This window comes from Aspergillus welwitschiae, assembly GCF_003344945.1.
Source record: "Aspergillus welwitschiae strain CBS 139.54b unplaced genomic scaffold BDQ94scaffold_30, whole genome shotgun sequence".
NCBI classification, from domain to species: Eukaryota; Fungi; Ascomycota; class Eurotiomycetes; order Eurotiales; family Aspergillaceae; genus Aspergillus; species Aspergillus welwitschiae.
Genome location: NW_020798724.1, coordinates 200,851 through 225,467, shown reverse-complemented (window position 1 = coordinate 225,467; position 24,617 = coordinate 200,851). Strand labels below are relative to the sequence as shown.

Genomic DNA, 24,617 nt, shown 5'->3' with positions numbered 1-24,617 from the left:
CCAAATAAAGATTTGTATGCAACCATATTGAATGGCGCTTTGATCTTCTGGCCGATTAACGCTTCTATTCTTACCCGAGCAGCAACGAATAATCCCGACATCATGCCAGGTCGTCACCACCAATACAACATATTCGGCTGTCTGTAGGCGTATTCCGATGAACGGGAATGGCATCATAGGCACAATATACAATGCAAGCGTAGGATTTCCATTCAGTCGTTGAAATATAATACAGTATAGACCATAGCCTCCGAAACTCCACAAACTCTAAGCCGAATGCTTTCCCCCTCAATGCTTTTGGTCAAGTCTCAGGTAGACGCAAAGGGTATAAATACAAAGACGATGCAGGAGTCAACGGTCCTTCCTAGCATCATGTTCGATCCAGCACCTTTCCAGCGAAAAGAAAAGGGCCAGTCACTGCAGAATCGCTCCAGTGGAGACGCATCGCTGCGACAAGCTTATTTCTCACCCAGCAGTTCCTTTCTCATCTCCTCACGTTGTACCTTAGCATCGTCCCTGGCCTGGTTCCGTTGTACCTCAGCCTCCACGCGCTTCTGTTCCTGTTGTTCCTGAGCCGCGTACCAAACTATTCAAACCATGACATCAGTATAACTGCTCACAAACATGCAAGACATGAGGTGGAAGACAGGAAGGGGCCATAACGCACTCGACTTGTCGGACTTGGACCATTGCTTCAACCGGGTAACATATTCATCAAATTCCCGAGCTCGGCGATCACCTTCCTCCAGACTCCGCTTCTGAAGATCGGGGTTGTAACGCTTGAACAATTCTTCATCGGTAGGACGGATGTATTGGACGAATGCCGGACCGCCGACACAGATGACGATGCCGCTAATTATCCGTTAGAAATCGCGCGGCAAGCACGGAAGAGGTGGGAGTGGATGCGCCTTACACGCCGAGCATCTTCATCCAAGTTCCTGCCCGAGACATGGTGAGGATTTTCTGGAGACGATTGGTTGGTTGAGACGACGAGTGATGTAAGGCAGGTAAGTTCGCCTGCTGTAAATGGCTAAAATCGAGGTAGGTTGATGTCTTTGTTGAATCCACAGCCACAAAGGGGAAGCGTCCGGGTAGTGCGTCTGCTCATCAATCGGGATCTCATCAACATCATCATCGTAATCACGCACACGGGATTCGGCAGCGCCGATCCATATATGTGGCGCAGCAGTGGAGGCTAATGCAGGTGGCGCATGCTGTGGCCGTTACTTAATGTAACCAATTAGGGAAGCGAACTAGAATTCGGGCTGACTTCCTTTTTGCTGGCACTCCCGAAGGGAAAAGTTCTGCTGCTCCACTCACTATGTCACTAGAACAACACTATCAGATTTTGTGCGAATGAGCGGCTGATTCCTAGTAGCGGGGAAAACCGCAGAGATTCTCTCTTCGTCTGTTCTGTCGAATGGTTTGCTGTGACGTCTGAATGTCTTAGACATCGGTCCGCTCGGCATTGATATGTCTATTTCTAAATATAATCACAGAGAAGAGTAGGATGTCGGTAAAACTGCTTCATTGGTGAAAACTTGCGAGGTATGAAGAATTACTTACTCGTTTGGGTCTTGTGCAGCTCCATTCCAGGCGTGGGACTTTAACCGCAGGTGCAGCTGATCATTATCTTAACTTAGGAAGTCTATTAGTCAAATGCTTTTACTAGGAATAAAATATTTTGCGTTGTTCAAATAACGTGCATTCTCATTTGCAGAAGTGTTATGCGGATAGATAGAGTACATTCGCCCAGACGCAAGGTCTGCTAAAGTCCACGTTGGTATCTTTCGATGCGACATATCTGATACGTCAACGCGGCAGGGGTAACTACTAATATACCTGTTATGGCGAGAAATGCGCTTGGTCAATGGACTGGTTTTAAGGCCGTAAATTGTGTTGGAGCATTTAGAGATTTGTACCCCATAAGGCTCAACGAGCCACTTGGCACTACTCCGTACCAGAGCCTGGGGATAGGTTTATGTAAGATAGGTTGATGATCGATAACATCATAGGCTGATGGACGGACTCCGAGTGTGCATCCTTCATTGTAATTCGACGCATGGGGCTATGTCGTATTCGTATTAAGCCAATAGAATTGCAGCGCCTAAGTTTCAAACGGAGATTGCGCTGGAGTTTGATCCATAATGACCACTGTCATTGTACTAAACTAGGGCCCCTCCAAAGATTAACTGCTTACTGACTATCCATTGGCACGAATCTTGAAGACCCCTGATGATCAAAGGACTCAAGGCCTTGCAGCGGGTTTGTAGGTGATGGGCAAATTATTGCTGTTCGAAAGATTCGGGTACGGTTGATCTTGTGTCTCAGGGGTCAATAGCCTGGAGAGGATATCCAACGTCATTTCCTAGATGGGTATCTTGGGTAGCGCCGTGCCAAGCAGTTATCAGACTCCAACGGTTTCTGAATCTGTAGTTGAAGGAGGGTTAGTCGGGCATGCTGGGAGGAGTAGTGGTTGACTTCACGGTGGACTGGGACAGATACCCACTGTCGAGACATGGCACCAGTGCCACAAAGTCCCTCTTTAATGTCCTTCACCCAGGTTCCAATGCCATGACTCCTGCTGCCACTAGACTGAATGGGGTTGGGGACGGAGGAAGAGATCCGTTTTGTACCGGCAAGAAGTGGGACACCGATATCTAACTCTGACCAGCGACAGTATCCCGGCGGGACGGGCGTGGGTCAGTTCAGAAGAACCGTTCCAAAGTGTCAGTAGCCGACCAGTGAGTAGTTGAGTAGTTGAGTGGGTGCACGAACAGTTCAGTCATGCATTATGGGTATTTCGCTAGGGAGTCGCGCAGGGTTGATCAGAGACAAAGAAGAGGCATTCATAAGCGTTTCATCGTCGAGGTCAATCAATCAATTAAATCAACAAGAATAAGAATAATCCCTTGTGTTGTCGCTCCCACTTTTTCTTTTTGATCACTAAACGATCGCATTTTCCTTCTTCTCCAGTCTTGACAGTAGGGGAGTTTTAAATTCACGGGTGGCTTTTCTTTCCCCTCTCCATCCAGTCAGACTACTTTACCCGTCAGGTACTCCGGACTCCGTCCCTATTCCTCGACGACCCAAAGACTTATCATCGCCTTTACCTCCCCCGTCAACCTCCACCCCCTCCGTCGCTATTTTAAAAATTCCTCCTTCCTCGGGGGTCACACGCTCTTTATCTTCTCACAAAGGTCATTCTTCCTTTGCCATCTTTGTAGCTAGCTTTCTTTTCTGCTCCGGTCCCGCATTCCTTCATTCCTGGCGGGGGGTAAGGTTATCCCTCGTGTTCTGGTGAGTTGGTCCGGCTTCGCGCATTCGCCGTGCGATCGCGCCCTCCGCTTCTGCAGTCACTTGCGCCTTCGATTCGACCGCTGACAGCATTCCTTGTCCTTTCGCTAGGAGACTTCACCCTCGCGCTGGTCTTTCTTCATGGTCTAATGGCTGCATATATCGCATGGAACTGTTGAATCCTATTCCCGGTGTCACTTTTTTCCGCAGATCTACCTAGCTTCCAGTAAGCTAAGCGCCCCTTCAACTACTACCAGGGTCTAGCAGCATTTTTGCCTTATGTACATTTGTCTCACTGGCTGACCTCCCATTGGTGTAGATAGTGAAAGGGGGGGCGTGAGCATTGTCTACTAGTGGACTGATTGTTCCCCGCGCTTCCAACCCGGATACAGACGCCGCAATCGTTTGTTCAAAAGCCCGCATCGACTCCTTTCCCTTGTACAGTTCGCAAGATTACTGTTGGCGTAATGGCATACCCTCAGCATCCAGCGCAAAGGGCGCCTCCGGTGCGAAACTATGGTCCCGGCGCTCCTCCCACCCGGGGCGGGGCCTTTCAGGGTCCGCCGCCAAACGGACATTATGATTATGGCTATGACAACCAACACTATGGATACAGTGAGGGTCCTCAAGGTTCAGGACGCGGTTATCCCGGTGATAGCGCAGTCCCACGGTCTTATGGGCCTCCACCAGGAGCACCGCGGCCTCCACGTGGTGGCTATGGGCCCCCGATGGAGTCCCGTGGATATGCATATCGTGGACGCCCACCACCGACGCAGGGATATGATGGCCGTCGTGGCTACGGGGACAGACCACCTCCACAGATGAGACGGCGTGAGTCTAAACGAGAATCATTTCCCTGGAACGTGCCGTTGACTTGATCTAGCTGCTCGTCCGCCGCAATCTCCTGATAAGATGGCATTTGACAATCCTTTTCCATCTTTCCCAACGAAAGACCCGCGCGGACCAAGAAGTATCGAGGGCGAGATGGCCGCAATGAACCTCAATGGCGGTCCAGTGCCCCCTTCGCAGGTGCCGGATCGTCCGCATACCTCGCACGGTAGACGGCCACCCAGGCCTGTATCCCCTGGCCGTGGTAGAAACAACTACCCCGCCGCTCCTGTGCGATCAGCAAGTACTGGTCGTCCGGCAGCTTCGTCTGTTCGAAGCGACAGACCGTATACCGATCCTAACGACCCGCCGCCCGTACCACACGTCAATCGAAGCGCTACCATGCCGGTTCAGCCGACCATGTCACCTCCACCGCCCAAGCCTCTGTACCCGGGACAATCAACCTACCAAGATCCCTACTCTCACCCGCAACCGGGTCCGCATGAGCATTTCGATACTGAGGCATGGGTGGATAGTTATTATAACTCGGCTCATGCTGGTGAGAGTGACATGCCCAACTTTGATGCGATGCCGGACCCCGCAAAGGGCGGAGTGATCGATGAAAGCTTGCCCGGCCTTGAGCAGCCGAGGGCCAAGGCACCCATCGAGTCTCCACCCTCGTCTCGTGGAGGATACACCGCGTTCAACCCTCATGCAGCGGGCGATCCTTATCCGCAGTCTCCAGTGGAAGCCAGGGGCGCAGCTGTGCCAAATCAGTTCGCAAATGCAGGCTTCCAGTTCGACCTGCCAAATGAGGGCCCACCAATTCAGCCTGTCTATACTCAGGCCAGTGCTGGATATGGTTATAATCCGCATCCCTACGAGGAGCCCCACCCTCAAGATCAGGGGAACTGGGGCGCTGGAATGCCAGCTTATCCCGAATCCAATAGCGGCTATCCTGTCCCAGAACCTTCTGTCCGGAACAATGGGCCGCCTCGCCCCTACAGGCCCAACCAACAGACGCCTGTAACTGAGCCGGCACCAGCGGTGAACCAGCCCGAAGCTCTGGATCCCCAAAAGAACCCCGACGCTCTTCCCCACCACCCCGTTCCTTTCCGCCCGGGCCACGATCAGGCAAGCAAACCTGCACCAGTACGGCAATATAACAACGTCAATGCATCGGCTCCTCCTCCTGCTGCTGCTTCCCCACCGCAAGCCGCTCCTGTAGAACCAGCTGCATCCGGTCCCGTCACTCAGCAAGAGCTCCAAAGCCTTCAGCAGATGGCCAAAAGTAGGCCGTCAGACAACAAGACCCAGCTTCTACTTGCGAAGAAGTTGGTTGAAGCTTCGACAGTTCTGGTTGAAAGCAGTCGGATGGATCCTAAGACCAAAGCAAAAGCCCGTGAGAGGTATGTCATGGATGGTTACAAGATCGTCAAGAAGCTGGCATCCAGTGGATACGCGGATGCGCAATTCTTTCTCGCGGACTGTTATGGCTCAGGACAGATGGGCCTTCAAGTGGATCCTAAGGAAGCTTACAGCCTATACCACTCCGCTGCTAAGTCAGGGCACGCTCAGTCTGCTTACCGAGTCGCTGTATGCTGCGAGATAGGACAAGAAGAAGGCGGAGGCACTAAACGCGACCCCTTCAAGGCAGTACAATGGTACAAGCGCGCTGCATCCTTGGGAGACCCGCCTGCGATGTACAAGATGGGAATGATCTTGCTCAAAGGCCTTCTCGGGCAAGCCAAGAATCCTCGTGAAGGTATCTCTTGGCTAAAGCGTGCCGCAGATCGTGCCGATGCCGAGAACCCACATGCCCTTCATGAGCTTGCTCTCATGTACGCAAATGCTGGACCCAATGATGTCGTAGTTCGGGATGAAGCCTACGCAAGCCAACTGTTCCACCAGGCTGCCGAATTGGGTTACAAGTTCTCTCAGTTCCGCTTGGGATCTGCGTATGAGTACGGCTTGATGGGATGCCCTGTCGACTTCCGGCAGAGTATCATTTGGTACACTCATGCTGCGGCCCAAGGGGAGCACCAGAGTGAACTTGCTCTCAGTGGATGGTACCTTACCGGAGCGGAGGGTATCCTCCAGCAGAGTGACACGGAAGCCTATCTCTGGGCGCGCAAGGCTGCGACTGCCGGTCTCGCCAAAGCAGAATACGCGATGGGTTATTTCACCGAAGTCGGTATCGGTGTAGCTGCCAACTTGGACGATGCGAAGAGATGGTACTGGCGGGCAGCTGGTGAGTCTATCTACTCTCTCAAACACTGTCTATCTGCTAATGTGACTTTACTACAGCACAACAATTTCCCAAAGCTCGTGAGCGTCTCGAGGAGATCAAGCAGGGCGGCGCTCGGATGCAAAAGACCCGACTGTCCCGATCTGCTGTCAATCAACAGAAGCAGAACGAAGGCGATTGTGTCATCATGTGAATGAGCATGGGAACTGGATGGTGAAAAGTCTGGGGGGATGTTTCTGTTTTCGTTCTACCAGTTTAATACTCTTTTTTGGATCCGTCTGCCAGTGTATTTTGATCGCTGGCGAATGATTATACCCAACCTAACGAGCTGGAGCTGGATTACTATGATGTATGCATTTTCTGGCCTGGGAGAACTTCACTGGGAATGATTGATGAATTGGGCAGGTCAATCTGGATTGTACCGTACCGCATCGTCAACTCCCATGGTTATTTTGCTTAGACTAGACACCGCATGATGATGCTGTTTTATAATACCTTAATGAACCTGCTTCTATGGACATACCGTAATACCTTAATAGTGACATATATATTCATACTATTCATGCTCTCTAGGAAGTAGAAAATCCCGCGGCGCAATTCCGCACTTCCGACGGCGGATAGCGCCTCCTCCCGATCGGATCGCTAATGATTACAATATCGCCCTCCCTCATCAAATCACACCACCAAACCACATTCTAACCCCGAAGACCCTGCATAATAATCACAAATCATTAAGAATCCTTCCGTGAAACACAAAGAAGGTCCTTCTGCACCCTTCCATGCATCATTCCCTCCCCTCCTTTATCTACCCTACCCCAATCCGCAGAAAATACCCGCACCTGACTTGAACCGGGAAGATTCCGAATCCTTCCTATAGATATCTATGTCTTCTGCCCCCGTTCCGCCATCCTCCGCATCATCTCAGAACACCAGTGACACAAGCACCCCAAAACAAAAACCAATCCTGGCGGTCTTATCGGTGATTACTCTGCTGATTGCGATTGCTATCGCTGGCTTTTGGGGGTATACGGGAAGTACTACTGCTACGGACGACGCCAATCTGTTCGGTCTTAGACGATTTTTTGGTGCGGGTGGTAGGGCTGCTTCTGCTTCGCGGGGGTTTGCTGCTAGTACTTCTACTACTACCAGTGGTCGTGTTCTGGATAAAGTGAAGAAGTTGGGAGAAGGAGTTGAAGATCGAGTTACTATGGCGAGGACACCGGTTTATTTTTTGAGCCATGGTGGGGTGGGTTTTTTATCTTCTCCGTTTTGTTGCTTTTGTATGATTTGGGGCGGGTTGGGATGCTGATTATGCGCAGCCAAATATCATGTATGACCATGAGCACCCGGCGTATCACAAGTTGGGTGAGATTGGGAAGGAAATCACTACTAAGGTGAAGCCGCGCGCGGTGGTGGTTTTCTCGGCTCATTGGCAGGCTGGGAGGGATACTATCCAGGTTAATACGGCGGAGATTACTGATTTGATTTATGAGTATGTTGTCGCATGGAGTCTTTTCTCTAATAGTGGGATTTGAGTGGCCGGCTAACGTTGGGTCTAGCTTTTATGGCTTCCCTAGCCATTACTACAAGGAGAAGTATCCTAATGTTGGAAGTCGGGAGGTTGCGAATAAGGTCCTGGATGCGCTGAGCCAGGCGGGGATTAAGGGTGAGGGGGTGAAGAGAGGACTCGACCATGGTGTGTGGGCGAGTTTCAAGTGCGGTATGTTTGAATCAGATTGGACGATGGTCTGGCTGGGTAACGCTGACTTTTATAGCCTTTGATCCTGAGAAAAACCCTCTGAATGTTCCTGTGGTGCAGGTATCGCTGTTCAAAACGGAGGATCCTATCCAGCATTACCGACTGGGTCAGGCGGTTTCGAGACTCCGTGAGGAGAACATCTTGATCATTGTCTCCGGTATGGCGGTGCATAACCTGCGCGATATGCAATTCACCTGGGGTGACCCGCGGCCTTTGCCGTATACTGCCAGCTTCGATGAAGCTCTGAAGGAGGCCGTCACAAAAGCACCGGCGGAGCGAGAACAGGCTATGGCAGATTTGCTGAAACGTCCGGATGCTCGGCAGGCCCACCCGTACTTCGATCATCTGCTTCCGATTCATATTGGAGCCGGAGCTGCGGGCGATGATGTTGGGAGGAGACTGTGGACCTTGAAGGAGGGAAGCATGAGTTGGGCGCAGTATAGATTCGGCGAGATTGCCAACAGTACTAGTTCTTTGTAGAGTGAAGAGCGAACAATGGAATCGTGTAAATATTGACTGGGTTATCACGGCGAACGACTTTCATTTCATCTATAGATACAGTGCAAATTGGAAATGCGGTGCATGAACATATACGGACGCGTCGTGATTTCGCTATGAAGACGCCTTCACCAACTGAGTGATCTTCTCTTCGATCTGCTGATCCGTCAAGCCTGGGGGAATAGCATGGTCAGTTTTGCCTTTATATTCTCCGCTCAAGAATCTTACCGGTCAGAGCTTCCTGCTTCTCTTGGCCGAAAGCTGCGAGATTATTAGCCATGCAATCATCCACCATTGGTGTCGTTTCGAGAACTTTGTCGTACCGTATCTGGCGTACACCCTAGGCACAGTACCAGCTGCCTCGCGCATCAGGATGGGGGTGTAAGGGTTGTGCTTCTTCATGGTCGGGTATGCGCGCTGCAAGAACGAGCTACAGATACCAGTTGTCAGCAACTCCCTAGAATAATAGCAAATGGATACATTGGAGACTCACCGAGTAGCAGCACTAGCCTGAGAGGTCTGGCAGAAAAGGAAGCGCAGCTCCTTCAGACCCTTGGTGAAGACGTACTTGGACGACATTGTGGGGGAAGATCGTGATAGACGGGAGGACCGGAGTTCGCAACGAAAGTCAACAACAAAAATTAGCCCCGTAAAAATCGGCACAGGGTATCAATTGGGGGCGACGGAGGGGTCAGGGACCGATAATGGGAGCTTGAAGCTGATCACAGGGACTCTGGGGGAGGAGACGATGAATTGATTCCCGCTGGAGGTTCTGAGCCCGTACAGACCAATCCGGTCAAGCGTGATTGTCACCGCTTACCTCAGCCGGAAAAGAGCCGCAACCCCCAACGGAAGGCCGACCTCGGGGCCGCTGGGACTCACTCTTCCCTTCGTCATTTTACCAAGACTCCATTCTCAAATTCCCCCGACTGGTCGCCTGTAGCTGTTGTTGCGCACGGCGTGTATTGATCATCTCCACTCTCTTCTTCAATTGGACTGACCCTCGTCCTTTTCTCTCCGGTTTTGTACCCTCTGACCGCCGTCCTTGATTCGTCCCCGTTCTCGCCTTATCCGCGCCATACAAAATCACCATGTCGTCCTCCCGTGTTGGTCTTCGTTTCTTCCAGAACACCAGAGCTGCTTTCCGCAACGCATATGGCCCTTTCCGTCGGCCTGGTGCCCAGGGCTTCCGCTTCCAGAGCTCCGATGCTGCGGCCGCTGAGCAACAGAGCACTTTCCAGCGTCTATGGAACAGCCCGGTCGGTGTGAAGACGGTGCATTTCTGGTGAGTCTAGACTCGGATATTATGCTACTGCATTTGCTTTTTCCTTCTATCATGTGAATGTTTGCGTTGTATTGTATTCTAACATTGATGTGTCATAGGGCCCCCGTTATGAAGGTACGAAACCATGCACCGTGCTGAAACCCGTTCCTCGATCCAACTTCTTTGATTCGCGATAATCTTCCTACTATATCTATGTGCTGTTCGACTGACTCAATCAGTGGGCTCTTGTCATCGCCGGTATCTCCGACTTTAGCCGCCCTGCCGAGAAGCTGTCCCTTACTCAGAACGGTGCCTTGATGGCCACTGGTTGCATTTGGACTCGCTGGTGCATGATCATCACCCCCAAGAACTACCTGTACGCACACCAACCCCGATCTATGAATATTGTGGGAAAGAATACTGACTGGCTAGGCTCGCTGCTGTCAACTTCTTCCTCGGATGTGTCGGTGTTGTCCAGGTTGGCCGCATCATCAACTACCGCCGTAGCGTTGATGGCTCGACCACCGCCGCCGTGAAGGATCTGGAACAGGAGGTGGCCGACGACGCCAAGGCCGTTGCTACTCAGGCGAAGGCTGCAGTCGAGAAGTCTACCTAAACAACTCTTATTCATTGACAAGGATTGCGTAAAGAGCAGCCTAAGCGACAATAGATTGTCTTGGCATTGGTGAGTAGGCTCATAGAGCATATTATGAGATGAAGTTGGCTGGAGGCGACTCCGACTTATATATGTACATATTCCCTTATAAATTGCATCGACATTCCTCTTTGCTTGTCAGTGTTGTAGACCAATGAAACCATTGAGATCGGCTTATGTGATCCTGAAATGGAGATACTGAGACTCTTTGGTGACTTTCTCACAGTATAAAGCTTACTTGGTTGAAGCTGAGCAGCTGTTGGCCTCTTAAATGGCGTCTTCATGGTGGTGTATATTGTCCGTGAGTATTGTACCACACGGAGTTTGCACTAACCTGCACTTACCGCAAGTTTCGGGATTTGGCCTGCGCGACAATATCAGCTAACCGGGATCAATGAATAACCGGATAATGTTTTCATTGAAAATGAAGTCATGATGCAGAGAATGGCTGGGGTAAGTCCCCTGCCAATTCCCCAGACATACGTTTTTCCCCCAATCGGATAATCGTCGCCGACAAGCCCTCCTATCACATCGTCTCTCGTTGTTCCTCCACGCAATCCCCCACCACCTCATTCTCCCGCAGCTAACTGTCCCCAAGTGCCCCTGTTGATTACAGGAGCAAGCCACAAGCTTAGCATAGCTCCACCGTCGTGGTTTGTTCGCTTTGTTTGGTTGATTTCGTTTCCCCGGATATGGAGCACAGCGAACTCCCCAACTTGAAGGATCAGTGGTGTGGTCAGTGTGGGCAAGACTGCGGGGAGATGATGCCTACTCGATGCAATGGATATAAATTCCAGAGGCGACCGTCATTCCTTTGCATTGACTTTGTTCAAGCTCCGCTCGTGAAACCGGACTTGTCACCTGTCAATCTCTCACAATGAGACTCACGCACGTTCTCTCTCACACGCTTGGCCTTCTTGCGCTAGGAGCAACAGCAGAAGCTTTCTCCCGGTCCAGAGAAGCCGCCTGCAGCCCAAAAAAGCCTTTCCGGCCGCTACCTACAAGCTCGAGCAGGGACAAGACCTGCCATGTCCGCAGCCATGGTGACGGCAGTGACGACTCTGATTACATCCTCTCCGCACTGCACCAATGTAACCACGGTGGAAAGGTTGTTTTCGATGAGGACAAGGAGTACATTATCGGCACAGCATTGAATATGACCTTCCTGAAGAACATTGACCTAGGTGCCTATTCTGCAGATCCATCGATCGTCAAGCTGAACATTGACTAACGCTTATGGTTCAACAGAGGTCCTCGGAACGATCTTATTCACCAACGATACAGACTACTGGCAAGCCAACTCCTTCAAACAAGGCTTTCAGAATGCCACGACCTTTTTCCAGCTCGGTGGTGAAGATGTGAACATGTACGGTGGTGGTACCATCAATGGCAACGGACAGGTCTGGTATGATCTGTATGCGGAAGATGATCTCATTCTGCGTCCCATCTTGATGGGCATCATCGGGTTGAATGGAGGCACAATCGGTCCGTTGAAGTTGCGGTACTCGCCGCAGTACTACCACTTCGTGGCTAATTCGTCGAATGTCCTCTTTGATGGGATTGACATTTCGGGTTATAGTAAGAGCGATAACGAGGCGAAGAACACCGATGGATGGTGCGTTTCTATACCCAATATTGCCTTGAGTGTTATACTAATCCGTCGTTCTGTAGGGATACCTATCGCTCGAACAATATCGTCATCCAGAACTCGGTGATCAACAACGGTGATGGTAAGTCCAACCTGAAGAAGCGTTATGTCCCAACAATTCTAACCTACAAAGACTGCGTCTCCTTCAAGCCAAACAGCACCAACATTCTCGTTCAGAATCTTCACTGCAATGGCTCCCACGGCATTTCCGTTGGCTCTCTCGGCCAATACAAGGACGAGGTTGACATCGTTGAGAATGTTTATGTGTACAACATCTCCATGTTCAATGCTTCGGTGTGTCTGACTCTAACATGCATATACATTTCTTACTAACTTGTTTTGCAGGACATGGCCCGCATCAAGGTTTGGCCTGGTACTCCATCTGCACTATCTGCCGATCTTCAAGGCGGCGGTGGCTCGGGCAGCGTAAAGAACATCACCTACGACACCGCACTCATTGATAATGTCGACTGGGCTATTGAAATCACACAGTGCTATGGGCAGAAAAATACTACCTTGTGCAACGAGTACCCGGTTAGTAGACCTTTCAACCGCTTCCCGTGAAGTATTTCTAACATGCAAGCAGAGCTCTCTCACCATTTCAGACGTCCACATCAAGAACTTCCGCGGAACGACGTCGGGATCCGAAGATCCCTATGTTGGAACAATTGTCTGTTCAAGTCCTGATGTAGGTGCCCAGTAGTATAGGCGTCTGGTGCGCAATAGGCTGACACTCGATAGACCTGCTCGGACATCTATACGTCTAATATCAATGTGACAAGCCCGGATGGAACCAACGACTTTGTTTGCGATAATGTGAGTCCTTAGATCAAAGCCAGGTGGAGATCATGGCTAATGCTGTCCAGGTCGATGAGAGTCTTCTGAGTGTCAACTGTACCGCCACTTCTGACTGAATTAAGATGCTTGTTATTACGCGCTGGAAGTCAGGCTTTACTTAGACGGATGAAAAACGTGTATATATTACATTAGGGCTCGACTTTGTATATACGTGAACGAATGCCTACTGTCTGCTTTTGACTTAAGGAAGGTCAGGCGACAAGAAGCTTTTGGTTCAAACTTTGGTTTTGGTTCTTACTAGACACTCCTGCTTTGTGCATGCGATACGTCACATCCGAGGGAAAGATCAAAGTTATATTTGCAGAGTACAGTCTCCTGGATGGCGTTGCGCTGACTGTCCAGAATACTACTCTTCTGCATTTACCTGCTGTACATCTAACAAACAAGCAACCAGCACAGCCACCTACCAAGTGTAGTAGAATATACAGCGCTCCGATGAGGTCATGTAGACAATACTAGAGCCATGAAAATGTGAGTTGCGAACCATATTTAAATGCTAAGTAATCTTAAGTCTTGCAGCCAGACTTAGAACCGAAGTCTCTTCTCACACGAACTCTCGGCTGATGATCGTGATCTCCTTAAAAGCACACAACCAGCGGATCACATAGCTGGGCAGCTGACAACCTTACGCACACCTTTACTTTGGAACCAAGTGGCAATAATTCATCTTCATTCCTGGTGCGTCATACACCTCCTGCAGGGTTGGGTACTATGAGAGATTAGACATATCCTAGGTGAGTCTGTTACTCAGCTTCCCTGAGAGAAGCCCGAAGTATGGTAGCTTGGACAGTTCAACGGGGTCAAGCTCAGGATGGCTTGATTTTCGTTGTATTGCCACTGGTTAGATGCGGTAAGAACCTCTACTTACGAGACTTTCCCAACCCAACATAGCTACCATTGTCTTTATCTGGACCAAGTGACATCGACGAATGTGTCGACGTGTAAGTACTGCGAGTTGGGAGTGTCATTGTGATACATCCAATCATGATCGACATACCGACTATCCAGCCAGTGTCAATTGACGTATCACCGATCTGTGGGGTTTAAATAACTGGGATCATGGATTAAAATTCTGATCGTTCCTTTACACCTTTACACAACCCAAGTGCTATTCCATCAAGATGCCATACGATATCAAAGATCTATTCAATGTGCGCGGCCTAGTTGCCGTCATCACTGGCGGGAGCTCCGGTATGTGTCGCGGTCACTCTTTGAATCCTCCAAACATATAGCTGATGATGCTACTATTGCAGGTCTGGGTAAGACGATGGCTCTCGCCCTCGCTACCAATGGAGCCAGCAGAGTCTATATCCTGGGCCGCCACAAAGAGACTCTCGAAGATACAGCCGACTTGCATCCCGGCATTATTATCCCTATCGTCGCTGATGTGGGCTCAAAGGCCTCTCTTGCTGCCGCTGCCGATCAAATTCATACGGAAACTGGGTACATCAACCTCCTCGTCGCAAATGCAGGAATGCTCTATATGGATACGCCAGAAGCCATCAGTGTAAAGGTCGGTCGCTCTTTACAGGAGAATGCGACCCCTGATGAGTTGGAATCGTTCCTCATGGATACTCCGGTCGACGAATTCTTGGACACGTTCCGGGTAAACACAACAGGGGTATTTTACACCATTGCGGCCTTTGTATCATTATTGGATAAGGGCAACAAGCGAGGAAATGTCTTTCAAAAGAGCCAAGTGATTGCTGTGAGCAGTGTAGCAGCACATAACCGGAGGGTGGTTGGAGGTTGTGCATACGGGATGAGTAAGGCTGCTGTAATCATGTTAATGAAGAAGATGATGACATACTTGATTCCTCACGGGATTCGGGCAAACACAATTTCTCCTGGCCGTGAGTATTTCCATCTGCATTTCGAAGTTAGGTACTGATTGGACCAGTGTTCCCAAGCAATCTGTGTGGAAACCCAGCCAATGAAGAGATCTCGATTGAAGGCGCGTTTGACCGAGAGTTCATTCCACTGCAAAGAGCAGGGAGGCGCGAGGAGATTGCTGGAACTATTCTGTATCTGGCCAGCAAGGCAGGCGGGTATGTAAATGGGGATTTGCATCTGATTGATGGGGGCATGGCAGGATGCAGCAGTTGATTTCAATGCCGTGCGGGGTTCTCTTTTCTCAAGTTCAAATGGTGTTTAATTTGTTCGGGGTCAGCTGTATTGGCCAACAAGATATGGGTTTTGCATAGCCAGGCTGGGGGGTCGGGGTTATATATATATACTACTATATCTTAATCTAGAATGTTAATCTAATTGATTCGACCCTACTAGCGAACACCGAATACTGGTGTGTACACAATTCATGACGCCGTGCTTCACAAATAATAGGTAAATGTGATACTGCAGTGACACCATCGACATCATTTCCCTGCAGTCAGTACAGGGTATCAAGCTGGGCCATATAGCGAGTATAACACAACATCCATAGTAGTCCACTGATTCAAGCCCCAGCCTCCTGTATTCCCGGATTAGGAGCACCCATCCGGGCTGTGCCACTTACCGATTTGAATCACCATGTTTGCCAAGCTTGATGGTCACACCAAGCCTTCCACAGCTGTTTAAAATGACCATTTGCCTCTCAGGAGCTGGAGTGGGGATGTGGCGATGCCAATGCTACTAGTGGTTGTGGCTGTTCAGGTCCGCTCTATATTTTTAGAATGTGGCTGGAGCTACGCAGTTTCAGCTTACCCGATATGACTGATATCATTTTACTGCCCCAGGCATGAGTGGAAGGAACAGCATGATGATGAATCCTCTGCTACGAGTAAGTATTCCCTCAGTAACTAATACAAGGATTCCCCCAATTTTAGGATCTTGGACTCAAGTATAGTAGTGAATAAATGTAGACTATTGAAAAGTCACGCGCCCGTCTTGCCCGGCCCACTCGATCCCTGTGCGGATCATTCCATCATTCCGTCTCTCCCTCCAAGCCCGATCCTTTCAAAGTCCAACGGTACTGGTACTCGGGCGGGGCCCGAACCTCCAGCTTTGTTTGTCTACTACCACTATACTATTACCCTCGTAGATATCCAGATTGAAGGTAATAACAATGAAAGCATCATATTCCCCCCAAAAAGCAATTAACCCAACACAGCAGAACCTTCCAGCAATTAATAAGGTCTGCTGCCTACTGTGAGTCGTGAAGCCCCACCACATCCACAATCCACCCCTCTTTTTTATCTTTTAAGAAAATCGACCCACCCAAGCTGCTGCAGGGTGACTTCACCAGCAGCAGTCCCGCGTCCCAGGGTCTCCATTCATTCCACTGTAGGAAGTTAGATGATTAGTTAGTTTTCCTTAGTAGTGAGTAGGGCAGCAATGCTTGCGATCTTCCCCTTATATAAACCTTCGTAATGACCCCTCTGCTCTCTTCCTTGCTCAACTTTTCTTTCATCCCAAACCCCCACCTCACTTTACCCCCTTTCCTCTCCTCCAACCTTCATAAGAGAAAATTAAGTTACTACCAAAATGTCCTTCCACAACAGCTGCCAAAACATCCACCTCATTCACGAACCCGGTGCTACTTTCCTGCACGCCGAAGTGCGTCGCGCGAATGGAGAGTACGTGGCTCGCAAGATCCGTCTTGATAGACATATTGGAAATACGGATGGTATGTCCTTCCTTTCTTTCCCTTATCCCCCACTCTTTTCTTTCCCCCTTATTTTCATCTTAGAGCATGAAAAGTCACACAAGTATAAAAATTGATATTGATATGGATACTGACTGACTCTGGGATTTGATGTAGGCTGGTTCATCTGGGGCGGCTCCAACTTCACCGAAACCGCCAAGGACATTCAGCTCGAGAACACCGGCCGCGGTCCCAAGTTGACGGCGTACTTGAGGAAGCGGGATGGCGGATACAGAGAATTGCAGGGCCTGTATCTGGCGGATAAGATTGCTAATGAGAATGGAGAGTTGGTGTTCAAGGTATGTATTATCCTTTCTTACATTTTATTGTTGGGTGTTTTATGATTGGGAAGATTGAATGTGGGCTGACGTGGTGGGGTTTGTCGTTGTTGTAGGGACCTTAGATATATTCGACCTACTTATCTATCAGGTAGAATGAAGTACTAGAAGAGATAACCAATAGGAAAGGATGGACGGATGGGGTTGTTTGTATGATTGGAGATATTGCATAGCGAATGATAATCATTTTTTATTATTATTATTTCTATCAATATGCCAAAAGATCATTGATAGGACCTACAGAACTGGTAGAAGAGAGGGAGAGAGAGAGAGAGACTACTTACTAGGTAAATGTAAATATACCCAAAGAGGGGCAAGGCACTGTTTATTTCCCCCTTACGGAATGTTGCAGCCATTGCCACATACTACATGCATATGATGTGCTGTCCTGGTTGGTTATTGTTCAGCGAGCATGGTGGGCTGTGCTTACTGCGTGCGTACGTAAGTTGGCACTCGTGAGCTGATTGAATAGTTACAGGTCGTGCTACGTTTTTTGTTTAGGGGGGAGATAATTGCTTGTCGTGATGAGGGAGGGGAATGCTTATGCTTATGCTTACTTTAAGCTTAGTAGATGTGCTTTGGTAGCATGGGTATCAGAGCTGAGAAAGCGTCCTTAGTATTCACTGCTGATGGGTAGTAATGTTGTGATATACTGTGGTGTTGTATTTGCAAAGCTTGGCTGGATTTAAGAGTACCCCACATTCTTAGTACTGTGTGGTTACTAAGGTTGATGGTCGGGGAGGGGGGCTGCCTGCCTGACCACGCGGAGGACGGGGGCCATGTGGGATGTGGAATGTGTGATGCCTTATTTACGACCCCGCATCCCTGGTAACTACTTTAGTTAAGTTGATGTTGGGGGAATGGGTGGTAAGTCGTTCTGATAAAGAAGTGGATTACATGGATGAATTCTAGTAATCTAGTTAGTCGCTAATTCTTGTATAGCTAGGATAAAATATTTAAACGGAAGTTAATGAGACACTTTATAGCCTTTCTGTGATGAGTTAGTGACTCTGCTTTTCTGTATGATCACCATAAGGCTATCAGCCCCGATCATACGGTATCAGAGGTTCTAGACATCAAGGGAATTACTTGGGACGCCTCGACGGGTTTGACACATGGTGATACAGTGCGTATCAGCAGTGGTGGTGGTGGTGCTTTCTTACTCCCGAAAATTAGACAGATCTTAGTACTTCTCACAGATACCACCTCACATGACCGGGATCCGTCCAGTAGCCTGTCACACCAGACATGGCAGATCCTTGCAGTGTCACTACAGACATACTCGCTCATCATTCGTGGCAAGCAGAAGTTGTGCGTGTGTGTGGGTGTGTATAATAGTCTAGATGAGTGAAAGTGCTCACCGGGTCATTGATCCATGGTAGAATGGTCTGAGGCAATTCCTAACCCAGTGTTATTGACATCCATTTGCCCCCCTCCTTTCCTTAAGCGCATTAGCTCAGTGTATATAGCACCACTCGCTATAATTGATTGCATCTCGTATTGATGGACTCTCGGCTAAAGTTGAATTTTTCTGGATGGCGCATGCACTGGCGGGACGAGACGTCGTGGTCGCCAAGCCTCTTGGCATGACACGCTGATTCCTGACGGGCGAGGGACATTCTACGCCTGAAACCAGAGATACGGGGACGGATTCTACCCATTGGAGGGAGGCGAGTCACCCGGTATAGGCCTTTCCTGGATAAGAATAAGAAATTAAACCACGTGTGAAGTTGAAAAGAGTCTTTCGGACAGGTCCGAGGCTGTTCCTCCAGACCCAACAAAGAATCCCGCGAACGGAGGGCCAACTTCGGACCAAGACCTAGATGCGGACAGGAAGACCAGTTACCTTCCGACTCAGCGGGCTGGGCAACCTTGGATAGTTGGGGTGGCGTCGCGGCCGTCTGTGCTCGCTACCAGGTGTTCTGGAGAGGAAGGCTCGTGATTAGCTCCGGATTACGGGCCATCATCGGAAAGGTTACATTGGAGCTTAACATAGGGAAAAGTGATTTTGGGGAACTATTGACATGGGAGGCGAGAACAATGAGGGTGACATGCCAGGGGTCAAAGAAAGATGCTTACTAGGTTACCCCGATACACCAGAGTGCGCTGGAGGATGTTGGTGAAAGTTGATCAGGGTCCGAGAAAGCTCATCTCGTGATCGGAAACCCAAAATGACAGCACTAAGCGGATCCGGCTAGCCTGGCACCTGATATTGTGGGGAATCCCTTTCCAACGCAACACGTGGTAGGCTCAATTTTCCGACCCCTGTGAAACCCTGCCAATCAGAGTGAAGGCCAGAACCAGACGGGGTTTGCCGGCCTGGACCGAGTTTCTGTTTGGCTGTTGGCAACTAAATCCTGTCAACAAGGTCGTACTATACTAGTAGGTTTACTTGCAGACTTACTATGCCTAGTAGGGTGTATACCAGCGACTTGTCCTGGGTTGGTACTGGACCTCCCCGTGAACCGTTGCCCCCCTGTGGGTGCATTTCTTACGGTCAACCTGGGGAAACCAGGTCTGGGGTCGCACAGAACTTTCCCCTGTGGGTAAAACTTAACTCTCCGGGAAATTACCTCAGCCTGATGATTGGACATCGCAGGCTGGAAAAGAGGCATTCACCTGGGCTTCGAAGCGAGCCATCCCAATCAAGCCTGGTGGTAATTTCGGATTCTGGGCCCTGTGCATTCCATCGGTAGACTGCAGTGAATGGCGCTCCACAGCAATGGCAGTCATGCAGCCCAACGAGTCACGGCCGGCGGCCAAACTGGAAGGACGGCATCGTGGCCAAAGCTGGGGAACCCCGTGGGCATTCCCCGGAACCGATGCTGGCCCGATTCCCAACGGGAAGTTGCGAGTCCAGCAGAGTGAGCTGAGCATGATGCAACTTGGTCCCTCGCACAGGATTATAAAACCGTCCAATACCCCTGATCTCGATTTTTCTTGTTTCTCGGTGCTTTCCTCCCCCTCTTTTCTCCGTCCCCTTCCTTCATATTCTCCGGTCTCCGTGTGAACGCCGCTACCTTTCCCTTTATTGCTGCCATAAGGCTTCTGCCCATCCTTCTTCTTGTCGGTTTTTCTTTCACTGTGCAGACCGTCACACAGTTTCTCCCTTAGTAGCCATGGCTGAAGGCTTCGTTGACGCCTCGCGCGTCGAGGCCCCAGTCACCCTCAAGACCTACCTGATGTGTGCCTTTGCGGCTTTTGGTGGTATCTTCTTCGGTTATGACTCTGGTTATATCAGCGGTGTCATGGGAATGAGATACTTCATCGAGGAGTTTGAGGGCTTGGTACGTAGCGTCGTTGCATCAAACTATTACGAAGCGGGAGGGACTGACATCGATGTAGGACTATAACACTACCCCCACCGATTCCTTCGTCCTCCCGTCCTGGAAAAAATCGTTGATCACGTCGATCCTCTCGGCTGGAACCTTCTTTGGTGCCCTCATTGCTGGTGACTTGGCAGACTGGTTCGGTCGTCGCACTACCATTGTCAGTGGTTGTGTTGTCTTCATCGTTGGTGTTATCCTGCAGACCGCTTCGACCTCCTTGGGTCTGCTTGTTGCCGGCCGTCTGGTCGCGGGATTTGGTGTGGGCTTCGTCTCCGCCATCATTATCCTGTACATGTCTGAGATTGCACCTCGCAAGGTTCGCGGTGCTATTGTCTCAGGGTACCAGTTCTGCATCACCATCGGGCTCATGTTGGCCTCGTGCGTCGACTACGGCACTGAGAACCGTCTCGACTCTGGCTCCTACCGTATCCCAATCGGCCTCCAGCTCGCCTGGGCCTTGATCCTGGGAGGTGGTCTGCTCTGCCTGCCCGAGTCCCCTCGTTACTTTGTTAAAAAGGGCGACCTGGCTAAGGCTGCGGAGGTTCTTGCCCGCGTTCGTGGTCAACCCCAAGACTCGGATTATATCAAGGATGAGCTGGCGGAGATTGTGGCAAATCATGAGTACGAGATGCAGGTGATTCCGGAAGGTGGATATTTCGTCAGCTGGATGAACTGCTTCCGTGGCAGTATATTCTCGCCCAACAGCAATCTCCGTCGGACTGTCCTAGGTACTTCTCTGCAGATGATGCAACAGTAAGTCTCAACCTTGCCACACACACACACACACACACACACACAGAAAGGGAAAGAAATACTGACCGTCCTCTAGGTGGACCGGTGTCAACTTTGTTTTCTACTTTGGAACGACCTTCTTCCAGTCGGTGAGTAAGCTCGATCTGTGCTTGAGATGACGCGCTGACGGAGTTATAGCTGGGAACCATCGATGACCCCTTCCTTATCAGCATGATTACCACTATCGTCAACGTCTGCTCGACCCCCGTCTCGTTCTACACAATTGAGAAGTTTGGCCGCCGTTCGCTCCTTTTGTGGGGAGCACTTGGTATGGTCATCTGCCAGTTCATTGTCGCTATCGTCGGCACCGTGGACGGTAGCAATAAGCATGCTGTCAGTGCAGAGATTTCCTTCATCTGCATTTACATCTTCTTCTTTGCTAGCACGTGGGGCCCGGGCGCCTGGGTTGTGATTGGCGAGATCTTCCCCCTACCTATTCGGTCGCGTGGTGTGGCTCTGTCGACGGCATCGAACTGGCTGTGGAATTGCGTAAGTAGATTGCTCCCCTATTGATGAAACACGCTGACCAGTCAGATCATCGCTGTCATCACCCCTTACATGGTCGACAAGGACAAGGGTGACTTGAAGGCCAAGGTGTTCTTCATCTGGGGCTCGCTGTGTGCCTGCGCTTTTGTCTACACGTACTTCCTAATTCCGGAGACCAAGGGTCTCACTCTTGAGCAGGTGGACAAGATGATGGAAGAGACCACGCCTCGCACCTCAGCCAAGTGGACTCCACATGGCACCTTCACGGCCGAGATGGGTCTTACTGCGAATGCCGTGGCCGAAAAGGCTACTGCGGTTCACCAGGAGGTGTGAGGGACGGGATATTAGTTTCGACAATGGTTTGCTGCTGACGACGAGTTGGTGGGTTTGCATACATAAGGGTATGCTCGGTTACTATCATGATTAATCTAGCTTGCTTAATTCTGTTTACTTTACGTTAGTTATAGCTGAGTAATGACGCATGATACCACTATAATCGTATCTTTGGTGACCTGTTCCGTGTCTTTGTCTTCGTGTCCATATCGAACGGTAAGAATATGAGTGAACCCGCCTGGGCAAACCCAAACAAGTTGGAATCTTCCAACACCCCGCTAAGAGCAAGGGAAGCGATCGAAGCCTCTGTAGTGCGGATCCACATCATGTCGCCGTGAAAACTTGGCTGGTGCGACTAGAAGTCGGGGGTGTTGTGTCCCTGACTCTGCCTATCGTGTGGTAGCTGCAAGCATCCTTATAGTCCATTAAGACGGTGGAATTACTAAGACAACATGGCCGAGTGGTCTAAGGCGATAGACTTGAAATCTATTCTCTTCGGAGGCGGCGGTTCGAACCCGTCTGTTGTCGTTTTTTGTCCCGAGATTATTTTTGGTGATGCCCCACCAATTCTTTGCATTTGTCAAATTCTAAGTTTTTGGTTTCATAATCCATCTTTATCTCTAGTAATTTCCACTTCATAATGAAGTTTATTCATCTCGGGTGAAGTATAGATTGAGTGTCGATCTTGTATAGTAACGGACTAGAGTAGGCAGACACAATTTACTAGGGCCATCCATGCACCAGGGAATGTCAATAGCTACCCAACCACCTACACAGTACAACTACGTAGTGGATTCAATGCATCACCATCTCCCACTAGATTATCTAGATCGGGAGGGTTTCTCGATGGGTCCCGTAGCGCAAGTCGTAATCCTATTAGTAGCATACAAATGCTTATGCTCTACGCCAAAGTATATTTGCTTGAGGTGGAGTTAGTTTGCCACGAATGCTACTAACTGAGGTAAAAAGGGCAGACTCACTATATCTACAACTATAACCAACCACACAGAGGAGTATACTTAGTCACAAGAATCATAGTAGTCCCTCGTAGTCAAAGAAGTAGTAGAATCTATCCGCCGTGCCGAATTGGATCAGGCGTGGTTCCGCTGTGCCAAGACACGCCGCGGCGGAGGGCCTACGTACACCCGCCGCCGATCTTCTCTCACTTTCTCTCCGCCCGTTGCAATGCTTCGCAACGCATTTCATCGTCTCCACGAATCACCGCTCGTTGTTTACTCAGTGTGTGTGCTCGCCAAGCCGCCGGCTGTTTGTGCGTGATGAGCCTATTCCTAATGATGTGGATGTGCATACGCCCCCCACGGCCTTGCAGGGCCACTCACTTACGTGACAGGGTGTTTGTCCCTGATTTTGGGGGTCTTCTTACGTCCCTGTCTGTTCTTCCCCTTCGATTAGAGGGTCCTAGGCTAGACGGCTAGATTATCTGGTCGACTGTGCGGGTCAAGGGATTACGTGCTGGCTGTCTCCATTTTGTGCCCTTGATGGAATGGAGAGGGAGGCTGTGATAAGGGTACAGTGCTGGATGACGACGTTAGTACTTACATTGGCTGGCATGGCTCTGTGCTGGAGGTGTTCTAATCTTGGGTTTACGTGATAGGACGTGGTCTTTATCCCGCGTTTACTATACTCTTGATCTACACATCGACGCACGGCCAGTTGCTCTGCTTGTGGAAGGAAATTATTCCTCGAACGGTTCAACCTCGGCCCTGTCAATCCGCGCCACAGTCCTCCGGATACTCTCCATTCGAATCACTGATATTTGACCTAACCGGTGCATGAAATGACCCGATAGGATTAAATCGGCCAATAACAGCCGCTTTTCAAGGTCCTCGGGCCGTGAAACTGCATGTGTGTCGACAACTCCTTGTTTGCTCCTGGTTGCCAAGTCTGGCGGCATATGAATCATTGAGCACCCCGTGGACTATTTTTGCAGCAAGGAGATTGAATAATAGGACGACAAGCTTCGGATACTTCGGACATCCAATTGCCGCAGTGGTGCCAAGCCTCCTCAAACTCGATGATTAAGCGGCACATCCACTTGGTGGAGACGACGATCAGCCTGAATCGTGGCTCGGTAGCGAGGATGTTGAAGTTAGATCTTGCTGGAGCATACTTTGCTGTTGACTGACGACTGGCCGAAGTATTCACTGTTCTCTCCAAAATCTTGTGAAGACTGACTTGGGGGATACGCTGGGAATGAGAAGGGCTGACCTGCTTTTGCTTGGTAGGTATGTGATGCTGTGGTCACTTGTCATTAGTCTGGAGGGCTATGGCTAGAGAATATCTAGCTAGCGAAGCTAGAAGCTTCTTAAGACCCATACAGGTCCCTATTATCGAGATGGGTTACCCTGGACTACCCTGAGCTAAACCGAAAACGCTGCGGACCTGAAAAGACGCCCATTCATGCATAGGTCTGTCACAACTTAGCCATAATTCAGCAACCCCTTCTCCACAAGTGGATGTCGGGCCGCGTCGTCATGGGGGATCGTGCCCTACCTATCAAAGGTCTGGCCCCAGCACGATGAAGCAATTCGAAGCCCTCCAAGCCCTTGGCGACAGCTGAACAATTGCCGGCGTTTCATTTGGCAGTCTGGTCCCTTGGTTGCGTCAGCTGGATAGCATC

General features: G+C 50.0%; 9 protein-coding genes and 1 non-coding gene across 10 annotated transcripts; 8 read left to right on the top strand and 2 right to left on the bottom strand.

The window, feature by feature from the left end:
• Positions 1-192: 192 nt before the first annotated feature.
• Positions 193-1,124, bottom strand: BDQ94DRAFT_148875 (uncharacterized protein). The gene is made up of 3 exons (XM_026767267.1): positions 914-1,124; positions 668-852; positions 193-586 (listed from the first exon to the last, which is right to left on the bottom strand). Exons 1-3 carry the CDS (start codon positions 949-951, stop codon positions 459-461), a joined length of 351 nt encoding a protein of 116 aa, XP_026623380.1. The 5' UTR covers positions 952-1,124; the 3' UTR covers positions 193-458.
• Positions 1,125-3,764: 2,640 nt separating this feature from the next.
• On the top strand, positions 3,765-6,566 carry BDQ94DRAFT_161402 (putative chitin synthase activator (Chs3); the record flags this gene model as incomplete). Its single annotated transcript, XM_026769384.1, has 3 exons — positions 3,765-4,128; positions 4,181-6,376; positions 6,433-6,566. The coding sequence occupies 3 exons, from the start codon at positions 3,765-3,767 to the stop codon at positions 6,564-6,566; spliced, it is 2,694 nt and encodes an 897-aa protein (XP_026623379.1).
• A 1,135-nt stretch (positions 6,567-7,701) lies between these two features.
• On the top strand, positions 7,702-8,612 carry BDQ94DRAFT_173054 (DODA-type extradiol aromatic ring-opening family dioxygenase; the record flags this gene model as incomplete). The annotated part of the gene is made up of 3 exons (XM_026772087.1): positions 7,702-7,865; positions 7,933-8,093; positions 8,149-8,612. The coding sequence occupies 3 exons, from the start codon at positions 7,702-7,704 to the stop codon at positions 8,610-8,612; spliced, it is 789 nt and encodes a 262-aa protein (XP_026623378.1).
• A 132-nt stretch (positions 8,613-8,744) lies between these two features.
• BDQ94DRAFT_173053 (L51/S25/CI-B8 domain-containing protein) lies at positions 8,745-9,209 on the bottom strand (the record flags this gene model as incomplete). The annotated part of the gene is made up of 4 exons (XM_026772086.1): positions 8,745-8,803; positions 8,859-8,891; positions 8,954-9,060; positions 9,124-9,209. The coding sequence occupies 4 exons, from the start codon at positions 9,207-9,209 to the stop codon at positions 8,745-8,747; spliced, it is 285 nt and encodes a 94-aa protein (XP_026623377.1).
• A 322-nt stretch (positions 9,210-9,531) lies between these two features.
• Positions 9,532-10,683, top strand: BDQ94DRAFT_148865 (mitochondrial pyruvate carrier family protein). Its single transcript, XM_026767266.1, has 4 exons — positions 9,532-9,915; positions 10,014-10,029; positions 10,134-10,270; positions 10,327-10,683. The coding sequence occupies exons 1-4, from the start codon at positions 9,722-9,724 to the stop codon at positions 10,508-10,510; spliced, it is 531 nt and encodes a 176-aa protein (XP_026623376.1). The 5' UTR covers positions 9,532-9,721; the 3' UTR covers positions 10,511-10,683.
• Positions 10,684-11,130: 447 nt separating this feature from the next.
• Positions 11,131-13,212, top strand: BDQ94DRAFT_75511 (putative extracellular exo-polygalacturonase). Its single transcript, XM_026776457.1, has 8 exons — positions 11,131-11,733; positions 11,798-12,164; positions 12,221-12,279; positions 12,331-12,491; positions 12,543-12,731; positions 12,784-12,885; positions 12,939-13,013; positions 13,064-13,212. The coding sequence occupies exons 1-8, from the start codon at positions 11,427-11,429 to the stop codon at positions 13,109-13,111; spliced, it is 1,308 nt and encodes a 435-aa protein (XP_026623375.1). The 5' UTR covers positions 11,131-11,426; the 3' UTR covers positions 13,112-13,212.
• A 964-nt stretch (positions 13,213-14,176) lies between these two features.
• Positions 14,177-15,227, top strand: BDQ94DRAFT_181667 (SDR family NAD(P)-dependent oxidoreductase; the record flags this gene model as incomplete). The annotated part of the gene is made up of 3 exons (XM_026773946.1): positions 14,177-14,246; positions 14,309-14,908; positions 14,956-15,227. The coding sequence occupies 3 exons, from the start codon at positions 14,177-14,179 to the stop codon at positions 15,159-15,161; spliced, it is 876 nt and encodes a 291-aa protein (XP_026623374.1). The 3' UTR covers positions 15,162-15,227.
• Positions 15,228-16,463: 1,236 nt separating this feature from the next.
• On the top strand, positions 16,464-17,371 carry BDQ94DRAFT_148859 (CVNH domain-containing protein). Its single transcript, XM_026767265.1, has 3 exons — positions 16,464-16,680; positions 16,816-16,997; positions 17,093-17,371. The coding sequence occupies exons 1-3, from the start codon at positions 16,539-16,541 to the stop codon at positions 17,099-17,101; spliced, it is 333 nt and encodes a 110-aa protein (XP_026623373.1). The 5' UTR covers positions 16,464-16,538; the 3' UTR covers positions 17,102-17,371.
• Positions 17,372-19,997: 2,626 nt separating this feature from the next.
• Positions 19,998-22,158, top strand: BDQ94DRAFT_148858 (sugar porter family MFS transporter). Its single transcript, XM_026767264.1, has 5 exons — positions 19,998-20,323; positions 20,382-21,118; positions 21,195-21,246; positions 21,296-21,646; positions 21,692-22,158. Exons 1-5 carry the CDS (start codon positions 20,156-20,158, stop codon positions 21,974-21,976), a joined length of 1,593 nt encoding a protein of 530 aa, XP_026623372.1. The 5' UTR covers positions 19,998-20,155; the 3' UTR covers positions 21,977-22,158.
• Positions 22,159-22,422: 264 nt separating this feature from the next.
• Positions 22,423-22,504, top strand: BDQ94DRAFT_t211. Its single transcript has one exon. It is a non-coding gene; the product is annotated as a tRNA-Ser (tRNA).
• The last annotated feature ends 2,113 nt before the right edge of the window (positions 22,505-24,617 follow it).

Excerpts from the sequence above, each read along its gene's own strand:
- BDQ94DRAFT_148865 (XM_026767266.1), top strand. The coding sequence starts at position 9,722 with ATGTCGTCCTCCCGTGTTGGTCTTCGTTTCTTCCAGAACACCAGAGCT. Across the intron at positions 10,271-10,326 it reads ATCACCCCCAAGAACTACCT|GCTCGCTGCTGTCAACTTCT; the intron begins GTACGCACACCA and ends CTGACTGGCTAG.
- BDQ94DRAFT_148858 (XM_026767264.1), top strand. The coding sequence starts at position 20,156 with ATGGCTGAAGGCTTCGTTGACGCCTCGCGCGTCGAGGCCCCAGTCACC. Across the intron at positions 20,324-20,381 it reads TCGAGGAGTTTGAGGGCTTG|GACTATAACACTACCCCCAC; the intron begins GTACGTAGCGTC and ends ACATCGATGTAG. Across the intron at positions 21,119-21,194 it reads TCTCTGCAGATGATGCAACA|GTGGACCGGTGTCAACTTTG; the intron begins GTAAGTCTCAAC and ends ACCGTCCTCTAG.
- BDQ94DRAFT_75511 (XM_026776457.1), top strand. The coding sequence starts at position 11,427 with ATGAGACTCACGCACGTTCTCTCTCACACGCTTGGCCTTCTTGCGCTA. Across the intron at positions 11,734-11,797 it reads CCTGAAGAACATTGACCTAG|AGGTCCTCGGAACGATCTTA; the intron begins GTGCCTATTCTG and ends ATGGTTCAACAG. Across the intron at positions 12,492-12,542 it reads TCTCCATGTTCAATGCTTCG|GACATGGCCCGCATCAAGGT; the intron begins GTGTGTCTGACT and ends CTTGTTTTGCAG.
- BDQ94DRAFT_148859 (XM_026767265.1), top strand. The coding sequence starts at position 16,539 with ATGTCCTTCCACAACAGCTGCCAAAACATCCACCTCATTCACGAACCC. Across the intron at positions 16,681-16,815 it reads ACATATTGGAAATACGGATG|GCTGGTTCATCTGGGGCGGC; the intron begins GTATGTCCTTCC and ends GATTTGATGTAG.
- BDQ94DRAFT_148875 (XM_026767267.1), bottom strand. The coding sequence starts at position 951 with ATGTCTCGGGCAGGAACTTGGATGAAGATGCTCGGCGT. Across the intron at positions 853-913 it reads TGGATGAAGATGCTCGGCGT|CGGCATCGTCATCTGTGTCG; the intron begins GTAAGGCGCATC and ends ACGGATAATTAG. Across the intron at positions 587-667 it reads GTCCAAGTCCGACAAGTCGA|TTTGGTACGCGGCTCAGGAA; the intron begins GTGCGTTATGGC and ends TGGTTTGAATAG.